Source organism: Tachyglossus aculeatus, chromosome 26 (assembly GCF_015852505.1).
Source record: "Tachyglossus aculeatus isolate mTacAcu1 chromosome 26, mTacAcu1.pri, whole genome shotgun sequence".
NCBI lineage: Eukaryota > Metazoa > Chordata > Mammalia > Monotremata > Tachyglossidae > Tachyglossus > Tachyglossus aculeatus.
In genome coordinates, this window is record NC_052091.1 from 2923855 (window position 1) to 2948339 (window position 24485).

Genomic DNA, 24485 nt, shown 5'->3' on the forward strand with positions numbered 1-24485 from the left:
GCTGTAAAATGGGGATGAAGATCGTGAGCCCCGTGCGGGACGGGGACCGCGGATCCGATCCGATCAGCTTGTATCTACCCTAGCGCTTCATACAGTGCCTGGGATATAGTAGGCGCTTAGAGACACACACACACAAGTACCCACATACTATTCACTCACAGACACACACATACACGCGTGTGCCCGTCGCCTCTGGTTCCAGCTCTCTGGAATTCCCCAGTCGCGAATGGAGGGATCTGCCTTGGCCCGAACCCCCGAGCCCCCCCACCGCCGTCACCCCGTCCGCCCCCGGCCCCCTCCCCAATTCCCCGCCGGCCGCGGGCCCGGGAGCCCGGGGAGAAGCGGGGGACCGGAGGGACCCGAGGGAAGGGGGCCGCCGGCCCCGTCTGTGAGTCCCTACGTAAACATTCAACTGGTCCCACCCTCCCCAAGGGGACCCTCGGGGGACGCCCCCTCCCCATTAGTGTTTTTTGGGATGACCTGTGCTACCGGGGACGGGCGGGCCTGCAAACCTGAATAACTTAAAACCCCAAATAGAAATAAAAAGTCCCAAGGACGCGGCACGTCCGCTGGCAGGACCTCGGCCGCTCGCCCTGGTCGCCGAGGGCACGGCCTGGGGGAAGGGGGAGGGCGGCCGCCGCCGGCCGGCCGGCCGGCCGATCCAATTTACAGAGTTGGGAGCGGCCCGGGGATAGGGGCCGGGCCGTCGGACCCGGGGCACCGGACCGGGGGTGGGCGGGGAGGGGGGCCCCCCTTCCTGTTATCTGTTCAACGTCCTGGTGCCCAGCCCCCCGTTGTGGCTGGGGGCCAGGTAGCCGTCGGGCCGGTGGACGGGCGAGGAGAAGGGCGGGGAGGGGGAGGCGTGGTGGAAGGGGGCGGGGGCCCGGGCGGCGGGGGCGGGGGGCGGCGCGGGCTGCTGCAGGTTGAGGATGCTGTCGATGGCGCTCTGCAGGTGCTCCGTCAGGGAGTCGTCCTGGGGGCTGTCGCTGGAGAAGCTGGCATTGTCCACGTCCAGCGACTCGGACTTGCGCCGCTTGGCGGGCGGCAGCACGTCCCAAGCCAGCTCGGCGCCCCCCGACCCCGCCGCCGCCGCCGCCGCCGGCCCGGCCGGGTCCAGGGGCCCCGCCTTGACCATCCGCTGGTACAGCTCGTCCTCCACCTCGGCGAGCTCCTTCATAAGGCCACTGGCGGAGTCGTCCGCCGCCCGGGGAGCCGGCGGCGGGGGCGCCGCGGGACCCCCGCCCCGGGCCCGGATCCCGGGGGCCGCCCCCGCCGCCCCCGGTCCTCCCCGAGGCCCGTCCTCGGCCGGCGCGGCGGCCTCCCCCTTGCCGGCCCCGAAGGCCTCCACGTTCTCACGGTACGTCTTGCGGAGGGGCAGGCGGCAGCCGGGGCCGGGGGGCTTCCTGTCGGCGGGCGGCGGGGCGTGGTGGTCCACGCCGCCGTTCATCTGGGCCGGCGGCGGCGGCGGGGCTGGGGTCCGCGGGGCGGGCGGGGGCTCCGGGGCCCGGATGACCGGGCAGGCGGCCGGAGGGGCGGGGGGCGGCGGGGGGCGGCTGGTGCACGGGGTCCAGGGCGGTGTTGTGCACGACCTTGCTGAGGCCGGCCTCCTGCTTGATCTTCAGCTTGAGGCCGATGCGACTGCGGGCCTCGTACGTCTTGATGGGCGGCTTGCTGCGGGAAGGCAGGGCCTCCTCGTCGCCGTCCAGGCCCCCGGCCGCCGTCGTCGCCGTCGTCGCCGCCGCGGCCGGCGGCGGGGCGGCCTTGGCCCAGGTGACCGACGGGGACCCCCCACCCCCGTGCTTGATGACCAGCTTGGTGGGGTGCAGGGGGGCGGGCGGGGCGGGCGGGAGCCGCAGGCTCTCCGGGGCCGGCGTCGGCGGGGCCGCCGGTCCCTGGGGCCGGGAGGCCGAAACGTAGTCATCTGCGGAGAGACGGGGCGGGGGTCAGCGCGGACGACCCTCCCCTCAACCCCCCACCCACCCGCGTCCAAGCCCCGGAGCCTCCGCTTCCGCCTCCCTGCCAGGTGCCAATAATAATAACCAAGGCATTTGTTAAAAGCACTGTTCTAAGCGCTGCCCGGGGTGGGGGATACAAGGTGATCAGGTTGTCCCACGCGGGGCTCACAGTCTTAATTCCCATTTTACAGGTGGGGTAACTGAGGCTCAGAGAAGCTCATTCATTCATTCATATTTATTGAGCGCTTACTGTGTGCAGAGCACTGGACTAAAGCGCTTGGGAAGTCCAAGTCGGCAACATATAGAGACGGTCCCTACCCGACAACGGGCTCACAGTCTAGAAGTTGCCCAAGGTCACACAACAGACGTGGGGCGGAGCAGGGATTCGAACCCATGACCTCCGACTCCAAAGCCCGTGCTCTTTCCGCCGAGCCACGCTGCTTCTCCTTGGGCTTCCACCCAGAGGAGGATGGACAAGCGGACCAGGCGAGGTGGGCGGGTGGGTGGCCGTGGTGGGAGCTTGTCCCCCAGGATCCCCCAGGCCCCGTCACCTTGGGATAATAACAATAATTACAGTATTTGTTAAGCGCTTCCTACGTGCCGGGCGCTGTACTAAGCGCTGGGGTGGACACAAGCAAATCGGGTCGGACTCAGTTCCCGTCCCACCTGGGGCTCACGGTCTCGATGTCTATTTTACAGATGAGGGAACTGAGGCACAGGGAAGTGAAGCGACTCGCCCAAGGTCACCCAGCTGACAACTGGCGGAGTCGGGATTTGAACCCACGACCCCTGACTCCCGGGCCGGGCTCTGTCCACTAAGCCACGCTGCTTCTCGCACACTATGCTTCTCGCAGGCTGCTTCTCGCATAGAGAAGCAGCCTGGCTCAGTGACAAGAGCCCGGGCTTGGGAGTCAGAGGTCATGGGCTCAAATCCTGGCTCCGCCAATTGTCAGCTGGGTGACTTTGGGCGAGTCGCTTCACTTCTCTGGGCCTCAGGCCCCTCATCTGTAAAATGGGGATGAAGACTGGGAGCCCCCCGTGGGACAACCTGATCACCTTGTAACCTCCCCAGCGCTTAGAACGGTGCTTTGCACATAGTAAGCGCTTAATAAATGCCATCATTATTTACACCGTCACGGGGCCCAAGCGGTGAGGCGGAGCGGAGGCCTAGATTTTTGAAATCCGGCCGCTTGATTGCTTTTAGCTCCAAGCCTGATTTCTTTCGCAGCCACTGCCTGCTTTGCACACAGTAAGCGCTCAATAAATACGATTGATTGATTGATTGATTGTACTTCCCAAGCGCGTACTACAGTGCTCTGCACACAGTAAGCGCTCAATAAATACGATTGATTGATTGACTGATTGATTGCTTTCCCTTTGGGCGGAGGCAGGTGTGAGTTTGCGGAGGCAGATGCTCATTCATTCAGTCGTATTTATTAAGCGCTTACTGTGTGCAGAGCACGGGTTTCTTTTTGGGCGGGGGGGGTTGGGAGAGAGAAAGAGAGAGAGAATGCGTGTGTGTGAAAGTATTGTGCGTTTTGGTGTGGAGAGGGGTAGAAAATAGTTGCGGTGCTATTTGTTGGGCGGGATGGACAAGGGTTCACTTCCAGAACCATCTTGTCTCCAAATGGAACCCACGAGGCACTGTTCCACAAACCCACCCCAGGTGGTGGCTATTTAAGAAGTAAAACTACTGCAGCAGCAAGGAATTTTTCTCTTTAAAATTCCACAACTGGAACCCCGGTGCTCGGCACATAGTAAGCACTTAGCAAATACCATCATTATTACCCCCAAATCAAGTCTACAGACAATCTTGCCTTGGTTACCGCATCAGCCTCCTTGCTGTCCTCCCTGCCTCTCCCCACTTTAGTGAATACTCCAGTTTGCTGCCTGGATCATTTTTCCGCAAAACCACTCAGACCACATTTGCCCACTCTTCAGAACCTCCAGTGGTTGCCCATCCACCTCCACATCAAACAGAAACTCCTCACCATCAGCTTAAAACCACTCAAACACCTTGCTCCCTCCTTCCTTACCTTACTGCTGTTCTACTACAACCCAGCCCGCACCCTCCGCTCCTCTGCCACCGCTAATCTCCTCCCCGTACCTCGCTCTCGCCTGTCCCGCCATCGACCCCCGGCCCACGTCCTCCCCCGGGCCTGGAATGCCCCCAATCCCTCTGCCCATCCGCCAAGCTAGCTCTCTTCCTCCCTTCAAGGCCCTGCTGAGAGCTCACCTCCTCCAGGAGGCCTTCCCAGACTGAGCCCCTTCTTTCCTCTCCCCCTCGTCCCCCTCTCCATCCCCCCGTCTTACCTCCTTCCCTTCCCCACAGCACCTGTATATATGTATATATGGTTGTACATATTTATTACTCTATTTATTTATTTATTTATTTATTTTACTGGTACATTTCTATCCTACTTATTTTATTTTGTTGGTATGTTTGGTTCTGTTCTCTGTCTCCCCCTTTTAGACTGCGAGCCCACTGTTGGGTAGGGACTGTCTCTATGTGATGCCAATTTGTACTTCCCAAGCGCTTAGTACAGTGCTCTGCACATAGTAAGCGCTCAGTAAATACGATTGATTGATTGATTGATTGATTGATTTCACCCATGACCTGCAACTCCCTCTCTCTTCCTATCTGGCAGACCACCTTTCTCCCCACCTTCAAACCCTTATTAAAAGCACGTCTCCTCCAGGAGGCCTTCCCCACCTAAGCCCTGATTTCCTCCTCTCCCTACTCCCTTGTGTTACCCTTGCACTAGGATCTGCCCTCTTTATTCACTCTTCCCTCAGCCCCACAGCACCTAAACATACATATGTAATTTAATGTATTTACATTCATGTCAGTCTTTCCCTCTAGACTAAACTCTCTGTTCGCCAGAAATGTGTCTACCAACTGTGTACTCACCCAAGAGCTTAGTACAGTACTCTACACACAATAAGCAATCGATAAATACCATTGATTGAGCCACGAAATGCAGGCTTGCCTGGGACAGTCAGCACTCCTGGCTCTGGGTGGGTTTCCAAATACCACCTCTTTTGATAGAGGAATCAATCAGTGGTATTTATTGAGCGCTGGGTGCAGAGCACTGTACTAAGTGCCTGGGAAAGTATAGCACAACAGAATTGGAAGACGCATTTCCTCCCGAAAAACGAGCTTACGGTCGCGTGAGAGACAGACATTAAAACAAATTTCGAATAGGTACATAAGTGCCCTGAGGCCGAAGATGAATTACAAGTGCTCTAAGGGTACAGATCCAAGTGCGTAAGTAACACAAAAGGTAGAGGAAGTAGGGGAAATGAGGGTTTCATTTCCCAAAGTGATCATACAAGGAGCAATGCCTCTAAGAGGCAACCCTTTAATTCTAATGCTCACATTAGAATTATATACCAGGGACTGTACTAAACACTGGGGTGGATACAAGGTAATCAGGTTGGATACGGTCCCTGTCCCACATGGGGCTCACAGTCTTCATCCCCATTTTTCAGATGAGGGAACTGAGGGCCAGAGAAGCCAGTGTGACTTGCCCAAGGTCACACAGCAGACCAGTGGCCGAGCCGGGATGAGAATCCAGATCAAGCAGCAGCGTGGCTCGGTGGAAAGAGCCCGGGCTTTGGAGTCAGAGGTCATGGGTTCAAATCCCGGCTCCGCCAACGGTCAGCTGTGTGACTTTGGGCTACTCATTTCACTTCTCTGGGCCTCAGTTCCCTCATCTGGAAAATGGGGATTAAAACTGGGAGCCCCGTCCCTACCCAACAGCGGACTCACAGTCTAGAATATGTTTTTATATGTTTGTACATATTTATCACTCTATTTATTTTACTTGTACATATCTATTCTATTTATTTTATTTTGTTAATATGTTTTGTTTTGTTCTCTGTCTCCCCCTTCTAGACTGTAAGCCCACTGTTGGGTAGGGCCCGCCTCTATATGTTGCCAACTTGTACTTCCCAAGCGCTTAGTCCCGTGCTCTGCACACAGTAAGCGCTCAATAAATACGACTGATTGATTGATTGACAACCTGATCACCTTGTAAGCTCCCCGGCGCTTAGAACAACGCTTTGCACATAGTAAGTGCGGACAGGGCCTGAGGCCCTGTATGCGCGTCGGTTATATCATACTCTCCCAAGCCCTTCATACAAGGCTCTGCAGACAGTAAGCGCTCAGTAAATACGAATAAATGGCTCTGCCACTTGTCTGCTGTGTGGCCTTCACTTCACCTCTCTGTGCCTAAATGACCTCATCTGTAAAATGGGGATTGAACCTGTGAGCTGTCTACGTTTCGTTGTCCGTCTCCCGCTTCGAGACTGTGAGCCCGCTGCTGGGTAGGGACCGTCTCCAGATGTTGCCGACTTGGACTTCCCAAGCGCTCAGTCCAGTGCTCTGCACACAGTAAGCGCTCAATAAATACGACGGAATGAATGAATGAGTGAACAAATACCATCGTTAGTATTGCAATTATTCTGCTCCCGCGGGCTCCCGGGCCCGGCCCCTGTCCGCTGGGCCGGACTGCTTCAATCAATCAATCAATCAATCGTTATTTATTGAGCGCTTACTATGTGCAGAGCACTGTACTAAGCGCTTGGGAAGTACAAATCGGCAACACATTGCCAAGCGCTTGGGAAGTACAAATTGGCAACACATTGCCAATTGGCTTCGCTAGGTTGTACCTGGTGGATGGGAGGAGGGGGCCGGGGTGGGGGGGATCGGGGGTGGGAAGGGGCGTGTGTGTCCCTCACCGGGCCTCTCCTTGGCCAGCTGCTTGTCCAGGGATAGGCTGGTCTTCTCCTCCTGGATGAACATGCGATCGATCATCACCATCTCGGCAGAAGGGCTCACCCTCTGGGTGACGGGGCGGGGCGCGGGTGCGGGGGGAAGAGACGGACAGGTCAGCTCCAGGCGGAGGTCCCGGCCAGACCCGGCCATCCCTCCCGCTGCAGCCCCAGTCCGATCTCCGCGGGTTTGGGGCGTGACCCCGGCCTCCGCCCGTCCCACTAGCCTCGGCGGCGAACCCCGCGGCCGGGAGGCCAGCGAGACCGGACCGGGCGGGCATCTCGGGCCGCACCCGGCCCCTCACGCCCGCGGCGGGGACGGGGTGGTGGGGGGGATGCCGCGTACCCTGGACTCTTCCAGGAGGAGCAGGCGGTATTTGTTCAGCATGGCTTGGGTGCGTTTCAGCAGCTGCGTGGAGACCACCTCGAACTCCTCGTCCACTGCGCGGGCCGAACCAGGCCGGGCGGGGGGAGAGAGCGAAAACACACACACACGCTCACACACACATGGACCGCACACGGGACACGCGGACGCAACGGCAGACCCCCAAGACGGATACCAAGAGGCCCGGGGACATCCTCGTGTCCAGACCCTGGGCCCACGCAGACAGACGGGGGTGAGGGGTTGGCTTCGCTCGGCCGACGGGCCGGACGGGGCAGGAGCCACGATGTCCGGGGACAACAGATGCAGGATGGGGGCGGGTGGGGGGTTTCCACACCGGGCTGAGGGCCGGGGTCTTCCGGGAGGAGTGGCCGCTCACGTGTGAGCTGGGTTGTGGGGCGCTGGGGGTGGGAAGCCTGTGGGGGGCTGTGGAGGGTGGGCCACAACGAGGCTGCTCATGTGTGAGGTAGTTTGTGAGGGGCCCACCTGTGATGGGGTGGGCAGGCTCTGGGGGCTGGGGACGGTGGGTTGTGGGGGGCCGTGGAGGGTGGGCCACGAGGAGGCCGCTCACACGTGAGGTAGTTTGTGAGGGTCCGGGAGGGCCTTTGCGGGCTGAGGTGGGGCGGGCGGGGAGGGCCTATTTATTTTATTTTGTTAGTATGTTTGGTTTTGTTCTCTGTCTCCCCCTTTTAGACTGTGAGCCCACTGTTGGGTAGGGACTGTCTCTATATGTTGCCAATTTGTACTTCCCAAGCGCTTAGTACAGTGCTCTGCACATAGTAAGCGCTCAATAAATACGATTGATTGATTGATGGGGAGACTGAGGCGGGCGGGCCGCGGGCGCCTGAGGTGGGTAGGCCGCGGCGGGGGGCCGTGGGGAGCCGGGAAGGGTGGGCCGCGGGGCACTGGAGGGGGCAGGTCACCTTTGCGGTAGTCGTGGGGGGCGGGCGGTGTGCCCTGGTAGACGTGGTAGGGCAGTAGCCGGTGCAGGGCGTCCTCGAAGGAGCGGAAGGGTGCCTTGTAGTCGGGGTGCAGCACGGCTCCCTGGTGCTTGTGCAGCTGCTCCAGGAAGCTGGAGGGGCGGGGGGCGAGGGGGCGAGGGGCGCGGACCACGACCGCGTGGCAGGACGGCGGGAGAGAGCAGAGCGAGAACGGTCAAGACTCTGGGAGTATGCCCGTTTCCTCCGGGGTCCCGTCCGCCCGACAAGGGACCCTTAGCCAGGGCACGGCTCCACCTCGATTCCCCCCCATCCCTGCCGGCGCCCGGCCCGATGCCGGCCCGCTCGGGGGCCCTGGAGGTCACCCCGAGTGGGTGGACCGGGGGCGGGACGGTGGGAAGGGCACCTCCCGTGCCCCCTGCAGTCCCAGCACCAACTACTTGACACCCGTCCACATGTTCTGTTTTGTTGTCTGTCTCCCCCTTCTAGACTGTGAGCCCGTTGTTGGGTAGGGACCGTCTCTCTATGTTGCCGACTTGGACTTCCCAAGCGCTTAGTCCAGTGCTCTGCACACAGTAAGCGCTCAATAAGTACGATGGAATGACTGCATGAATACTCACCAGGCCTCTTTGCTGGGCTGGAGGGTCGGCGGCTTCTTCGCGGTGCCGAGTTTACTGTCATACTGCGGCAAGGGAGGGAGGGGACAGAGGGGGTGGGGAGAGGGGGGTCGGGGGATGGAGGAGCGTCAACCGGCCCGTCCCCGCCGTTCTGCGCCTGCTCTGCCCCAGGGGCACCCCCCAACCCCAAGGGACCCCCTTCAGTGAGGCCGGGCTGGGGGGATCGACTGGATGGATGGGGGACGGGACCCCAGATCCCGTCCCGGGCCGGAGGGGGAGGTGGAAGGGGGTGACGCCGCCTCCCGGGAGGGGCTCACCGGCTGCGAGGAGGGGCCGGGGGTGCCAGGCACCAGCTGGGGCAGCCCTTTGGTCACCACCTGGATCTGCAGAGGGCCCTTGGCGAGAGCCAGGCTGGACACTGTGCTGATCACCCCACCGGGCTTGGGCTGCAGGGAGAGAGAGGGGGACACGGGGGAGCAGAGGCAGCGGGGATGGTCACGGTTGCTGGGCCTCCTGCTGCCCCTCCTGTCTCGCCGCCCGGCTCTGGGTCTCTCCCTGCCACCTTGCCCTTCTCCTTCATTCAATTCATTCATTCAGTCGTATTTATTGAGCGCTTGCAGCCCCACATGCTCTCTCCCCGCTGCTCCGGGCGGCTGAGCGGGCTGGAGGGCATCTGGCCACGCTATTAATAATAATAATATCATTATTATTGGCATTTGTTAAGTGCTTCCTAGGTGCCAGGCACCGTACTAAGCGCCGGGGTGGCTAAAAGCAAACCGGGTGGGACCCAATCCCCGTCCCACTTGGAGCTCACAGCCCATCCCCATTTTACAGATGAGTTCGCGGAGGCCCAGAGAAGTGAAGCCCAAGGTTCCACGGCAGAGGAGTGGTGGGGCTGGAATTAGAACCCAGGTCCTTCTGACTTGTAGGCCTGTGCTCTACTAGGCCGGGCTGCCCCGGAGCGGAGGTGGGGAGGTCCCCCGCAACCCCCGTCGGCCCGAAGTGTCCCTCACCTGGCTCGACTGCTGGACGGCTGCCTTCCCCGGCCCCGAGGACCCTTTGATTCCGCCGGCCCCGGCTGGGGCGATACTGGGGAAGCCCTTGGTCTCTGCGGGGACAGAAGCGGGGATGAAGGCGAGTCCGGATGCGGGGGGCCGAGACGCCGGGAGGCGGCACAGTGGTCCCCACCCACCCACCCTCGGATGTGCCCAGGAGAGCCTCCCCCCTCGTCCCCAGGTCCCTCCCCTCCCAGGCTCACACCTGTGCTGCCGGGCGGCGGGGCCGGAGGGGCGGCGGGGGCCGGGGGGCCCGGCGGGGGCTGGCCGCTGACCAGGACGGACGGCGGCTGGCCGGGGAACTGGCCCATGCCCGGGGAGGCCCGGCCCGGGGCGGCCACGGGCTTGGCCTGTAGGATGATGCCAGGCTGCACCTGCCGGGGAGATGGGCGGGGAGAGTCGGCGGGGACGCGGAAGGGCCGTGAGCCCACTGTTGGGTAGGGACTGTCTCTATATGTTGCCATCTTGCACTGCCCAAGCGCTTAGTACGGTGCTCTGCACACAGTAAGCGCTCAAATACGGTTGATTGATTGATTGACGGCCCCCCACCCTCTGCTGGGGGAAGACGGGGAGCGGGAGGGATCGCGGGCAGACTCGCAGGGGCGGCCCGGGTGTCCTCACCTGGTGGAACCTTTCGAGCAGCTGCTTGGGTGGGGGGCCGGACGAGGGGAGCGCCTGGTAGGGAGGCCGCTGCTGTTCGGGCGCCAGGGCGGGAGTGGGCGTGGGCGGCTTGAGGGGCACAGGGGTCTGCGCCGGGAACTGGAGCTGGAAGTGGGCGGCCTCGGGCGGGGCCGCGGGGCCCCGGACGGGGGTCTCGGCGGTCCCGGGGGGTGGGTGGGGCGGCTGGCCTTCGGGCTGGGCCTGGGCCCCGTGCGGGGACGAGGCCAGCTGGGTCTGGGCGGCGAAGAGGCCCGGGGGCTGGCCCGCCGGAGGGGCGCAGCCCAGGCCCGGGGGCTCCGAGGGCGGGCGGGAGAGGGTCTGGGGCTGGGAGTGGGGGCGGGACGGGGGCCGCGAGGGCGGGCGCGCCTGGTGCGGGGACTCCAGGGGCGGGTGAGGTAGCATGGCGGACGGAGACACTCCCGGCAGCTTCGCCTGGCCCGTGGGCATCTGTGCCGGCAGAGGAGAGAGCGAGGCCCGGGTGAGGCGGGGGCCCAGGGACCCCCTTCCCTGACCGCCAGCCTCTCCCCCACCCTCCCCGGGGCCGGGCACCAGCTCTCCTCTGGGGAACGGGGGCGCCGAACCCCCCGCCCCTGGAACGAGACAAAATCCTCTCCTCTCCCTCCATCCCAGGACCCCGGGAGGAACCGGAGGGGAGAGAAGAGGAGGGGAGAAGGGGGAAGAGGTCCCCGGCGGGCGGCCGAGAGGCCCGCGGGCAGCAGCCAGCAGACAGACGGACGGACGGACGGACGGACGGAGGAGGAGAGGAGGATGGGAGGCAGCAGCGGCGGCGGCGGTGTTGGAAGTTAGTGGAAGGCAGGGAGCCAAGCGAGAGAGAGAGCGGCGGAGGGGGGCCCCACGCGGGGATCGGGCCTGGGCCTGCCCTATGTCAGGGGGAGGACTGGGTGCGGGGGGGGCTCAGCCAGCCCCCACCTCCCGGCCAGGGCCGGGTTAGCGGAACCTGGGTTTCCCTATTAATACCAATAGCATGTGTTAAGCGCTTACTATGTGCCCAGCACCGTTCTAAGCGCTGCGGGGGGATGCAAGGTGATCAGGCTGCCCCTCGGGGGGCTCACACTCTTCATCCCCCTTTTACATGAGGAGGCCCGGAGAAGTGACTGGCCCCAAGCCACACAGCTGACTAGTGGCGGAGCCGGGATTCGAACCCATGACCTCTGGGCTCTTCCCACTGGGCCACGCTGCCTTGCTCTGGTTTTCCCCACAGCGGGGTGCCTCCGACCCCGGAAACAGGGGCGGCCCAGAGCTGCCTATTGCTTGGAAGCCCTGGGCTGGTGGCGGGGAGCCGGAGGGGTCAAATCATCCATCCCCCTGCCTCCTGGGAGAGTCTAGCCCGGGCAGGAGAGACTCTCCCGGTGGCAGAGACCCCTTGGGCCTCGCCCCCTGCCGAGACTCCCACCCTCCCCGAACTCCAGCCCAGGCCTAGCTTTCTCTTGCTCTTGGGGAGGCCGGACGGGGCCCTGCGGCTGTCCTGGACTCCTCCAGTTATGGGGGAGGGTGGGCCCGGGGACGGGGACGGGCCCCTCCTCCGGTCTGCGACCCCTCGGCGCCGCAGAGCGACGGGAGGGCGGACGGGGACGGGGGCAGCGCAAGCGAAGGAAGCCGAAGAAGAGGCGGGCCGGGGGGCCGGGCGGCCGGGGGCTACCTGGCAGGGTGGGACCGGGGGGGCCGGGGCGGCGGCGGGGAACTGAGGTACGAGGCCGGCGGCGCCTTTGCCGTCGGGCGGGGCCGGGGGTGGGTCGCGGGCGGCGGAGGGCGGCGGGGCCTGGGCCGTGCCCGCGCTGCTGCTCACTATGACCGAGGCGGGCACGCTGCTCGTGCTGCCCAGCGCCGTGCCGGCTATGCTGTAGACGGGCAGCGGCAGGGGCGGGTGGGGGGCGGGCGGGGGTGGGGCCGGGCCCCCCTCCGGCTGCATTTTCAGGGCGCTCGGGTACAGAGGTGGCTGGGCCGGGGTTGGGGTCGGCGGTGGTTGCTGCTGCTGCTGCTGCTGCTGCCTCCTCTCCTGAAACGGCCAACGGTCACTGCCCCGTCCCCGGGGCCGGCCCCCGTCCCCCTCGCCGCCCCTCCCGGCTCATCTCTCGGGCCTAGAGGGCGGCTCCGTCGTCGGGCCGGTGTGAGGGCGTAAGCGTGCGCGTGCGGGGGTCTGCGGCCCCCGCATCCAGACGGGCCGGAACCAACGTCCTCCCTCGCCCAGCCGAGCCGGGAGGCGGGGAGCCCTGGGTCCGGAGAGTCAAGGGCTCTGTCTCCGGCCCATCCTCCCTCCCGCCCCGGTTCCCTTCCCTGGACGGACGGACGGAGGGAGCCCCGCTCTGAGAGGGCGCGCGTTCCGCCCCCGGAACCGCCCCGGGCGGCCCTACCTGCTGCAGGAACATGTGCACGGAGTCCTGGCCGAGGACGGTGGGGCTGGCGGCCACGGGGCCCAGGGCGACCTTCTCGGGGCTGGACGCCAGGCCGGGGCTGGGCTGCGGGGTCCCGGGCAGAGGGGCGGGCGGCGGGGCCTGGGCGGCCGGGGGCGCGGCCGGCAGGCCCAGCTGCAGCACCGGTCCGGGGGCGGGCCCCGGCGTCTGCGGGGCAGGGGCCGGGCCCGCGAGGCCGGGGGCCTGATCGCCGCCGGGCAGCAGGCCCGGGGCGGCCGGGGCAACGAGGCCGGGGTTCTGGGCGGCGGCGGCGGCGGGGGCGGGGGCGGCGGGGGCGGGCGGTGCCGGGAGGCCCACGGCCGGGCCGAGGCCCTCGGGCGCGTTCAGCATGGCCACCTGGCTGGGCAGGGCCACCCCCTGGATGACGGAGCCTCCGGGGAGCGAGGCGGCGGCGGCCGGCTGGGTCTGCGTGGCCAGAGGGCTGCCGGCCAGCGAGACGGGCATCTGGAAGAGCGTGGGCTGGCCCACCTGGCCGGGCTGCAGCTGGATGGGGCCGGAGAGGATGTGGGCCGTGCCGTGGGCGCCGGGCGAGGCCAGGACGGGGCCCAGGCTGAGCGGGCTGGCCAGGTTCTGGTTGGCCAGGAGCTGGGCGGGCAGGCCCTGGTTGGCGATCAGCTGGCCCCCGGGGCCCTGGCTGGCGATGATGTGGGCCGGGCCGCCCGGGTGGGGGGCGGCCGCCAGGATCTGGCCCCCCACGTTGGCCTGCAGGGCCGAGAGCGGGGGCGGCAGCTGGACGGCCGAGGCCCCGGCCAGCTGCCCGGGCAGCAGGAACTGGTTCTGGCCGTGCAGGACGGCCGGGGGCACGTGCTGGGCGGGGATGACGATGCTGCTGCCCTGGTTGAGCAGGTGGAGGCTCATGGGCTTGCTCAAGGCCCCCGGCGGCTGCGGGGCCGGCGGCTTGAAGACGTTGGCCGGCAGGCCGGGCGGGAAGCCCGACAGCACCACGTTGGGGCCCGGCTTGCCCGCCATGAAGGTCAGGTTGGGGCCGGCCTTGGCCGGGGGCAGGCCGGCCGCCTCGTTCTGCAGGGTCAGCGTGGCGGCCCCGGGCCCGAAGGGCTTGGGCGAGATTTGGTAGAGCTTCTGCGGCAGGACGCCGGCCGGCTTGGGCTGGATGGGCGTGGGCGTGCGGTGGATGACCAGGCTCTGGGCCGGGACCAGCGGGCTGCTCAGGCTGGACGCCACGGTCAGCGGCTGGGAGGGCTGGGGGCCCGCCAGGCCCCCGAAGACCGACGTGCCGTTCAGGGCCGCGGGAGGGGCCCCGCCGGCGGCCGCCGCCGCCGCCAGGTTCTTCTGGAGGACCAGGCCCGGCGGGGCGCCCTGCGGGGAGACGCCCGCGGGGGCCAGCGTCTCGGCCGCCGCCGGGGCCAGGTAGCCGCCCACGGGCACCGTGGCCACCTGGCCGGGGGGCACCGGCTTGGCCAGCAGCGGCTGGCCCTGCTGGTTGATGGTGACGACGGGGGGGCCCACCACCTGGATGGGCCCCAGGCCCAGGGCGCCGCCGGGGCTCCCGTTGGGCAGCCCCTGCAGGTTGGACAGGGGCTGGAGGGTCACGTTGCCGAGGCCCACGGGCTGCAGGAACGGCTGGACGCCCAGGGCCTTGCCGACCACGTCGGCCCCCGCCGGGCCCGCCGCCGCGGGCTGCACCAGGGCCGCCTGGTGGGTCAGCACGGCCGGGGGCTGCAGGCCCAGCAGGTCGGGCCCCCCGGGGAAGAGCTGGGCGGGGCCGTCGGGCCCCCCGCCCGCCACCACGGGCTGCAGCGTGGGCAGCTGGAAGGCGCCCAGGTCCAGCTCGGCCTCGGCCTCCAGGGTCTGCTCGGTGATGTTGGCCTCCTGCAGGCTCTGCTGCAGGATGTCGCAGGGCTGGTCGGGCCCCGGCAGGCTGGCGGCCGCCCCGCCGGACGGAGAGCCCAGGATGTCATCCTCCAGGAAGTCCAGGTCCACGCTGGGGGCCGGCTGGCTCGGCTCGGCCGTCAGGTGGCTTCCGGGGGGCTCCTGGACGTGCAGCTGGGGGGCGGCGGGGTCATTTCGGTCAAGCCCCCGCCTCCGTCCCGCCCTCCCGGGCCCGGCCTGAGGTCTCACCTCCGAGCCGAGCCGAGGCGGACGGGACGGCGGGGTCACTGGGGTCCCTCCCTCCCTCCCTCCGGTGCCAAGCCCCCAGCCCCAGCCCCAATCTTCACCCATCACCCTCCCCGGAGCTGCCTCCGCTCGGCGGAAAGAGCCCGGCCTTTGGAGTCGGGGGTCACGGGCTCGAACCCCGGCAGCCGTGTGACTCTGGGCAAGTCACTTGACTTCTCTGGGCCTCGGTTCCCTCAGCTGGAAAACGGGGAGTCTTCAGACTGTGAGCCCCCCGTGGGACAACCTGATCACCACGTAACCTCCCCAGTGCTTAGAACAGTGCTTTGCACATAGTAAGCCCTTAATAAATACCAGTATTATTATTATTATTCTCTGGGTCTCAGTTCCCTCATCTGGAAAATGGGGAGTCTTCAGACTGGGAGCCCCCCGTGGGACAACCTGATCACCACGTAACCTCCCCAGTGCTTAGAACAGTGCTTTGCACATAGTAAGCCCTTAATAAATACCAGTATTATTATTATTATTCTCTGGGTCTCAGTTCCCTCATCTGGAAAATGGGGAGTCTTCAGACTGGGAGCCCCCCGTGGGACAACCTGATCACCACGTAACCTCCCCAGTGCTTAGAACAGTGCTTTGCACATAGTAAGCCCTTAATAAATACCAGTATTATTATTATTATTCTCTGGGCCTCAGTTCCCTCATCTGGAAAATGGGGATGAAGACTGGGAGCCCCCCCATGGGACAACCTGATCACTTTGTAATAATAATAACAGTATTGGTTAAGTGCTTACTATGTGCAAAGCGCTGTTCTAAGCGCTGGGGAGGTTACAAGCTGATCAGGTGGTCCCACGGGGGGCTCACAGTCTTCATCCCCATTTTCCAGATGAGGTCACTGAGGCCCAGAGAAGCGACGTGACTTGCCCAAAGTCACCCAGCTGACGATTGGCGGAGCCGGGATTTGAACCCTTGACCCCTGACTCCAAAGCCTGGGCTCTTTCCACTGAGCCATGCTGCTTGTAACCTCCCCGGCGCTCAGAACAGTGCTTTGCACATAGTAAGTGCTTAATAAATGCCATCAATAATAATAATAATAATAATAATAATGACCCCAGCACGTAGAACAGTGCTTTGCACATAGTAAGCGCTTAATAAATGCCATTAATAATAATAATAATAATAATGATGATGGCATTTATTAAGCGCTTACTATGTGCAAAGCGCTGTTCTAAGCGCTGGGGAGGTTACAAGGCGATCAGGTTGTCCCACGTGGGGCTCACAGTCTTCATCCCCGTTTTAGAGATGAGGTCACTGAGGCCCAGAGAAGCGAAGTGACTTGTCCAAAGTCACCCAGACGACAAGTGGCGGAGCCGCGACTTGAACCCATGACCCCCGACTCCAAAGCCCGGGCTCTTTCCACTGAGCCACGCTGCTTTTCCAATAATAATAATAATAATAACAATAATAATAATATTAATAATTATAATAATTATTATATTATAATAATAACAATAATAATAATATTATTATTATATATAATATTATTATTATTATATAATATTATTATTATTATTATTATTATCTCCCCTGGGAAGGGACGGGTGCCCCCCTCCCGCCCCGCTCCCGGGGTCCCCCGGAGAGACCTACCCCGGCCCCCTCGAAGAAGGCGCTGGTGGCTTCGCCGGTGTTGTCCAAGAGGTCATCGCTGTCGATCTGCGAGGACACGTCAGCCCGTGACCGCCCAGTCTCTGCCCCCCGGCGACCCTGGGGCGCGGAGCCCACCCTTGCCCAACATCCTCATCAATCAATCGTATTTATTGAGCGCTTACTATGTGCGGGGCACTGTACTAAGCGCTTGGGAAGTCCAAATTGGCAACACATAGAGACAACAGGCACCAGCCCCTCCAGAGCTCCCGTGACTCACCTTCTCTGATCCATGCAGAAAATCATTCAAGGCCTGGGGATCGCTGCAAAACAGAGCATCGGGGGGTGAGTAGGAGCAGGCGTGCACATGCTCACTAATTTATTGATTTTGTTAACGCTGGGCATTTAGCTTTAACTCCGTTTGTTCTGCTGACTCGACGCCCGTCCGCGTGTTTCGTTCGGTGGCCCGTCTAGACGGTGAGCCCGTTGTTGGGCAGGGGCCGTCTCTAGATGCTGCCGAGGCCAGCGCTCCGCACGCGGTAAGCGCTCAATCAATCAATCAATCAATCAATCGTATTTATTGAGCACTTACTATGTGCAGAGCACTGTACTAAGCGCTTGGGAAGTACAGATTGGCAACACATAGAGACAGTCCCTACCCAACAGTGGGCTCACAGTCTAAAAGGGGGAGACAGAGAACAGAACCAAACATACCAACAAAATAAAATAAATAGGATAGAAATGTACAAGCAAAATAAATAAATAAATAGAGTAATAAATATGTACAACCATATATACATATATACAGGTGCTGTGGGGAAGGGAAGGAGGTAAGATGGGGGGATGGAGAGGGGGACGAGGGGAAGAGGAAGGAAGGGGCTCAGTCTGGGAAGGCCTCCTGGAGGAGGTGAGCTCTCAGCAGGGCCTTGAAGGGAGGAAGAGAGCTAGCGCGGCGGAGGGGCAGAGGGATTGGGGGCATTCCAGGCCCGGGGGATGACGTGGGCCGGGGGTCGACGGCGGGACAGGCAAGAACGAGGTACGGTGAGGAGATTAGCGGTGGAGGAGCGGAGGTTGCGGGCTGGGCTGGAGAAGGACAGAAGGGAGGTGAGGTAGGAGGGGGCCAGGGGATGGACAGCCTTGAAGCCCAGGGTGAGGAGTTTCTGCCTGATGCGCAGATTGATTGGTAGACACTGGAGATTTTTGAGTCAATAAATACGACGGACCGAATGAACGAACGCGCGTGGGTGCGACCGCGTGCCGGAGCTGGGGTCGGCGCGTGGGTCCGCGTGCGTGTCCGTCGGAAGGGGCTGGCGGGTCAGGCCGACAGCGGGGAGGACCTTGGGGGCGGTGGGAAGGAGCGGAGACCCCGTCCAGGCGCGTGGGAAGCGGACGGACCCCCGCAGAGGATCCGTCAATCAATCAATCAATCAATCAATCGATCGTATTTATTGGGCGCTTACTGTGTGCAGAGCACTGGACTAAGCGCTTGGGGAGTCCAAGTGGGCAACATCTAGAGACGGCCCCTACCCGACAGCGGGCTCACAGTCTAGAAGGGGGAGACGGACGACAAAACAAAACGTAGTAACCGAATAAAATAAATAGAATAGCTATGTATCGGTAAAATAAATAAATGGAGTAATAAATATGTACAAACATATATACAGAGCAGAGGGCGGCAGGACGGCCACGGGGACCGAAGGGAGAGCGGGGAAGCGGGAGGAGACGAGAGGGAATGCGGGGAGAGCAGAGGACAGCAGGGAGCACCGAGGACAGTAATCAATCAATCAGTCAATCAATCACACGTATTTATTGAGCGCTTACTATGTGCAGAACACTGTACTAAGCGCTTGGGAAGTACAAATTGGCAACACATAGAGACAGTCCCTACCCAACAGTGGGTAATAATAATATCATAATAATGGCATTTATTAAGCGCTTACTATGTGCCAAGCACTGTTCTAAGCGCTGCGGAGGTTAGGGAGAGCAGAGGACAGCAGGGAGAGCAGAAGGCAGTTGGGAGCACTGAGGACAGGAATAATAATATAATAATAATGGCATTTATTAAGCGCTTACTGTGTGCAAAGCACTGTTCTAAGCGATGGGGAGGTTAGGGAGAGCAGAGGACAGCAGGGAGAGCAGAGGGCAGTTGGGAGCACCGAGGACAGTAATAATAATATCATAATAATGGCATTTATTAAGCGCTTACTATGTGCAAAGCACTGTTCTAAGTGTTGGGGAGGTAGGGAGAGCAGAAGACAGCAGGGAGAGCAGAGGGCAGTTGGAGCACCGAGGACAGTAATAATAACATAATAATAATGGCATTTATTAAGCGCTTACTATGTGCAAAGCACTGTTCTAAGCGCTGGGGAGGTTAGGGAGAGCAGAGGACAGCAGGGAGAGCAGTGGGCAGTTGGGAGCACCGAGGACAGTAATAATAATATAATAATAATGGCATTTATTGAGCGCTTACTGTGTGCAAAGCACTGTGAAGCGCTGGGGAGGTTAGGGAGAGCAGAGGACAGCAGGGAGAGCAGAGGGCAGTTGGGAGCACCGAGGACAGTAATAATAATATAATAATAATGGCATTTATTGAGCGCTTACTATGTGCAAAGCACTGTGAAGCGCTGGGGAGGTTAGGGAGAGCAGAGGACAGCAGGGAGAGCAGAGGGCAGTTGGGAGCACCGAGGACAGTAATAATAATATAATAATAATGGCATTTATTGAGCGCTTACTATGTGCAAAGCACTGTTCTAAGCGCTGGGGAGGTTAGGGAGAGCAGAGGACAGCAGGGAGAGCAGAGGGCAGTTGGGAGCACCGAGGACAGTAATAATAATATAATAATAATGGCATTTATTGAGCGCTTACTATGTGCCAAGCACTGTTCTAAGCACTGGGGAGGTTAGGGAGAGCAGAGGACAGCAGGGAGGGCAGAGGGCAGGTGGGAGCACCGAGGACAGTAATAATAATATAATAATAATGGCATTTATTAAGCGCTTACTGTGTACAAAGCACTGTTCTAAGCGCTGGGGAGGTTAGGGAGAGCAGAGGGCAGTTGGGAGCACCGAGGACAGTAATAATAATATAATAATAATGGCATTTATTAAGCGCTTACTGTGTGCAAAGCACTGTTCTCAGCGCTGGGGAGGTTACAAGAGAGGTTAGAGAAGCAGCGTGGCTCAGTGGAAAGAGCCCGGGCTCTGGAGTCAGAGGTCATGAGTTCAAATCCCGGCTCCACCAGTTGTCAGTTATGTGACTCTGGGCAAGTCACAACTTCTCTGTGCCTCAGTGACCTCATCTGGAAAAGGGGGATGAAGACTGTGAGCCCCCCGTGGGCCAACCTGATCACCTGGTAACCTCTCCAGCACTTAGAACAGTGCTTATCACATAGTAAGTGCTTAATAAATGCCATTATTATTATTATTATTTATTAAGCGCTTACTATGTGCAAAGCACTGCTCTAAGTGCTGGGGAGGTTACACGAGAGGTTAGAGAAGCAGCGTGGCTCAGTGGAAAGAGCACAGGCTTGGGAGTCAGAGGCCCTGGGTTCATATACTGGCTCTGCCAATTGTCAGCTGTGTGACTTTGGGCGAGTCACTTCACTTCTCTGGGCCTCAGTTCCCTCATCTGTAAAATGGGGATGAAGACTCTGAGCCCCACGAGGGACAACCTGATCACCTTGTATCCTCCCCAGCGCTTAGAACAGTGCTTTGCACATAGTAAGCGCTTAACGAATACCACCCCCCTTCTCCCCCTCTCCATCCCCTCCGCCTTACCTCCTTCCCTACCCCACAGCACCTGTATATATGTTTGTACGTATTTATTACTCTATTTATTTATTTATTTTACTTGTACATATCTATTCTGTTTATTTTATTTTGTGAATATGTTTTGTTTTGTTCTCTGTCTCCCCCTTCTAGACTGTGAGCCCGTTGTTGGGTAGGGACCGTCTCTATATGTTGCCAACTTGGACTTCCCAAGTGCTTAGTACAGTGCTCTGCACACCGTAAGCGCTCAATAAATACGATTGATTGATTGACTGATCATTACTACACTGATTGATACATTGATACATTGATTGATTGATCATTACTACACTGATTGATACATTGATTGATTGATCATTCTTCTAGACTGCGAGCCCAATGTTTGGTAGGGACTGTCTCTATATGTTGCCAACTTGTCCTTCCCAAGCGCTTAGTCCAGTGCTCTGCACACAGTAAGTGCTCAATAAATACGGTTGATTGATTGATCATTACTACACTGATTGATACATTGATTGACTGATCATTCTTCTAGACCGTGAGCCCACTGTTGGGTAGGGACCGTCCCCCTACGTTGCCAACTTGTCCTTCCCAAGCGCTTAGTCCAGTGCTCTGCACACAGTAAGCGCTCAATCAACACGATTGAGTGATTGATTACTATTATTATTATTAAGTGGCGGAGCCGGAATTCGAACCCAAGACCTCCGACTCCAAAGCCCGGGCTCTTTCCACTGAGCCATGCTGCTTCCCCGGGAAGAGGGACAGCAGGGGAAGCCGGGAGAGCAAGGGAGAGCGGAGGGAGCAGGGGACAGCGGGGACGGCAGAAGACAGAAGAGGGGACTCACCAAATGACATCTAGCAAGCACCGGCCATCCTCATCGTCCATTTCCCCTGAAAGAAATGGGGAGGGAAGGGGCGCGACAGGTCAGCTCGGGGGAGACGGTGCCCGCTTAGCCCCCCACCCGCCTGACATTGACCCCCAAACCCTCCCCGGGTCATCGCGTCCAGCCCTGACCCGGCCCGCGGGTTGGACACGGCTCCATTACCAGGGTTGAATGGGCAAAGAAACACTTAAAGCGCTTCAGAAAAACCAAAAACCCAGGATAAAATTCAAGTTTTCACGACGGTGGGAAGCCGCGACCTCAGGCGTCATGATGATGGATGATGATGATGATATTTGCTAAGTGCTTACTGCGGGCCAGGCACTGTATTAAGCTCTGAGGTGGATACAAGCAGATGGACTAGGAAAAGGTCTTTGTCCCACAAGGGGCTTCCAACCTTAACCCCCATTTTGAAGATGAGGTAAAAAAAACCCCAAAACCCAGCACAAAATTCAAGTTTTCATGACCGTGGGAAGCCGTGACCTCAGGCATCATGATGATGGATGATGATGATGATATTTGCTAAGCGCTTACTAAGGGCCGGGCACTGTATTAAGCTCTGGGGTGGATACAAGCAGATGGACTAGGAAAAAGTCTTTGTCCCACAAGGGGCTTCCAACCTTAACCCCCATTTTGAAGATGAGGTAAAAAAAACCAAAAACCCAGTACAAAATTCAAGTTTTCACGACCGCGGGAAGCCATGACCTCAGGCGTCATGATGATGATGATGATGATGATATTTGCTAAGCGCTTACTATGGGCTGGGCACTGTACTAAGCTCTGGGGTGGATACAAGCAGACGGACTAGGAAAAAGTCTTTGTCCCACAAGGGGCTTCCAACCTCAACCCCCATTTTGAAGATGAGGTAAAAAAAACCCAAAACCCAGTACAAAATTCAAGTTTTCACGACCGTGGGAAGCCATGACCTCAGGTGTCATGATGATGATGATATTTGCTAAGCGCTTATTACGGGCCAGGCACTGTACTAAGCTCCGGGGTGGATACAAGCAGACGGGCTTGGAAAAAGTCTTTGTCCCACAAGGGGCTTCCAACCTTAATCCCCATTTTGAAGATGAGGTAAAAAAACCAAAAACCCAGTACAAAATTCAAGTTTTCACACTTGGAAAAAGTCTTTGACCCACAAGGGGCTTCCAACCTTAACCCCCATTTTGAAGATGAGGTAAAAAAACCAAAACCCCAGCTCAAAATTCAAGTTTTCACGACCATGGGAAGCCGTGACCTCAGGCGTCATGATGATGATGATATTTGCTAAGCGCTTACTACGGGCCGGGCACTGTACTAAGCTCTGGGGTGGATACAAGCAGATGGACTAGGAAAAAGTCTTTGTCCCACAAGGGGCTTCCAACCTTAACCCCCATTTTGAAGATGAGGTAAAAAAAACCCCAAAATCCAGTACAAAATTCAAGTTTTCACGACCGTGGGAAGCCGTGACCTCAGGCGTCATGATGATGATGATATTTGCTAAGCGCTTATTACGGGCCAGGCACTGTACTAAGCTCCGGGGTGGATACAAGCAGACGGGCTTGGAAAAAGTCTTTGTCCCACAAGGGGCTTCCAACCTTAATCCCCATTTTGAAGATGAGGTAAAAAAAAAACAAAAACCCAGTACAAAATTCAAGTTTTCACACTTGGAAAAAGTCTTTGACCCACAAGGGGCTTCCAACCTTAACCCCCATTTTGAAGATGAGGTAAAAAAACCAAAAACCCAGCACAAAATTCAAATTTTCACGACCATGGGAAGCCGTGACCTCAGGCGTCATGACGATGATGATATTTGCTAAGCGCTTACTACGGGCTGGGCACTGTATTAAGCTCTGGGGTGGATACAAGCAGACGGACTAGGAAAAAGTCTTTGTCCCACAAGGGGCTTCCAACCTTAACCCCCATTTTGAAGATGAGGTAAAAAAAAACAAAAACCCAGCACAAAATTCAAGTTTTCACGACCGTGGGAAGCCGTGACCTCAGGTGTCATGATGATGGATGATGATGATATTTGCTAAGCGCTTACTACGGGCCAGGCACTGTACTAAGCTCCGGGGTGGATACAAGCCGGCGGACTAGGAAAAGTCTTTGTCCCACAAGGGGCTTCCAACCTTAACCCCCATTTTGAAGATGATCATGATGATGATGATGATGATATTTGCTAAGCGCTTACTACGGGCCAGGCACTGTACTAAGCTCTGGGGTGGATACAAGCAAAAAGTCTTTGTCCCATAAGGGGCTTCCGACCTTAACCCCCATTTCGAAGATGAGGTAAAAAAACCAAAAACCCAGCACAAAATTCAAGTTTTCACAACCGCGGGAAGCCGTGACCTCAGGCGTCATGATGATGATGATGATGATGATATTTGCTAAGTGCTTACTACAGGCTGGGCACTGTACTAAGCTCTGGGGTGGATACAAGCAGACGGGCTTGGAAAAAGTATTTGTCCCACAAGGGGCTTCCAACCTTAACCCCCATTTCGAAGATGAGGTAAAAAAACCAAAAACCCAGCACAAAATTCAAGTTTTCACAACCGCGGGAAGCCATGACCTCAGGCGTCATGATGATGATGATGATGATGATGATGATATTTGCTGAGCGCTTACTACGGGCCAGGCACTGTACTAAGCTCTGGGGTGGATACAAGCAGACGGACTAGGAAAAGGTCTTTGTCCCACAAGGGGCTTCCAACCTTAACCCCCATTTCGAAGATGAGGTAAAAAAAACAAAAACCCAGCTCAAAATTCAAGTTTTCACAACCGCGGGAAGCCATGACCTCAGGCGTCATGATGATGATGATGATGATGATGATGATGATATTTGCTAAGTGCTTACTACGGTCCGGGCACTGTATTAAGCTCTGGGGTGGATACAAGCAGATGGACTAGGAAAAGGTCTTTGTCCCACAAGGGGCTTCCAACCTTAACCCCCATTTTCAAGATGAGGTAAAAAAAACCAAAAACCCAGCTCAAAATTCAAGTTTTCACGACCGTGGGAAGCCATGACCTCAGGCGTCATGATGATGATGATATTTGCTAAGCGCTTATTACGGGCCAGGCACTGTACTAAGCTCCGGGGTGGATACAAGCAGACGGGCTTGGAAAAAGTCTTTGTCCCACAAGGGGCTTCCAACCTTAATCCCCATTTTGAAGATGAGGTAAAAAAAAACAAAAACCCAGTACAAAATTCAAGTTTTCACACTTGGAAAAAGTCTTTGACCCACAAGGGGCTTCCAACCTTAACCCCCATTTTGAAGATGAGGTAAAAAAAACCCAGCACAAAATTCAAGTTTTCACGACCGTGGGAA

General features: G+C 59.0%; 1 protein-coding gene across 1 annotated transcript in view; it reads right to left on the minus strand.

Moving 5' to 3' along the window:
• Nucleotides 1–748: 748 nt before the first annotated feature.
• Nucleotides 749–24485, minus strand: part of BICRA (BRD4 interacting chromatin remodeling complex associated protein) — a 63747-nt gene continuing 40010 nt past the window's right edge. The window contains exons 2-16 of the mRNA XM_038767659.1: nucleotides 21139–21184; nucleotides 16813–16855; nucleotides 16536–16601; nucleotides 12756–14819; nucleotides 11798–12400; nucleotides 10273–10830; nucleotides 9929–10097; nucleotides 9682–9776; nucleotides 8986–9114; nucleotides 8672–8733; nucleotides 8037–8185; nucleotides 7078–7172; nucleotides 6699–6801; nucleotides 1542–1921; nucleotides 749–1495 (exon numbers count right to left, since the gene is read on the minus strand). Coding sequence (XP_038623587.1) covers nucleotides 761–1495; nucleotides 1542–1921; nucleotides 6699–6801; nucleotides 7078–7172; nucleotides 8037–8185; nucleotides 8672–8733; nucleotides 8986–9114; nucleotides 9682–9776; nucleotides 9929–10097; nucleotides 10273–10830; nucleotides 11798–12400; nucleotides 12756–14819; nucleotides 16536–16601; nucleotides 16813–16855; nucleotides 21139–21179 — 5292 coding nt within the window. The 5' untranslated portion in view covers nucleotides 21180–21184 and the 3' untranslated portion in view covers nucleotides 749–760. The remainder of the gene's footprint in view (nucleotides 1496–1541; nucleotides 1922–6698; nucleotides 6802–7077; nucleotides 7173–8036; nucleotides 8186–8671; nucleotides 8734–8985; nucleotides 9115–9681; nucleotides 9777–9928; nucleotides 10098–10272; nucleotides 10831–11797; nucleotides 12401–12755; nucleotides 14820–16535; nucleotides 16602–16812; nucleotides 16856–21138; nucleotides 21185–24485) is intronic.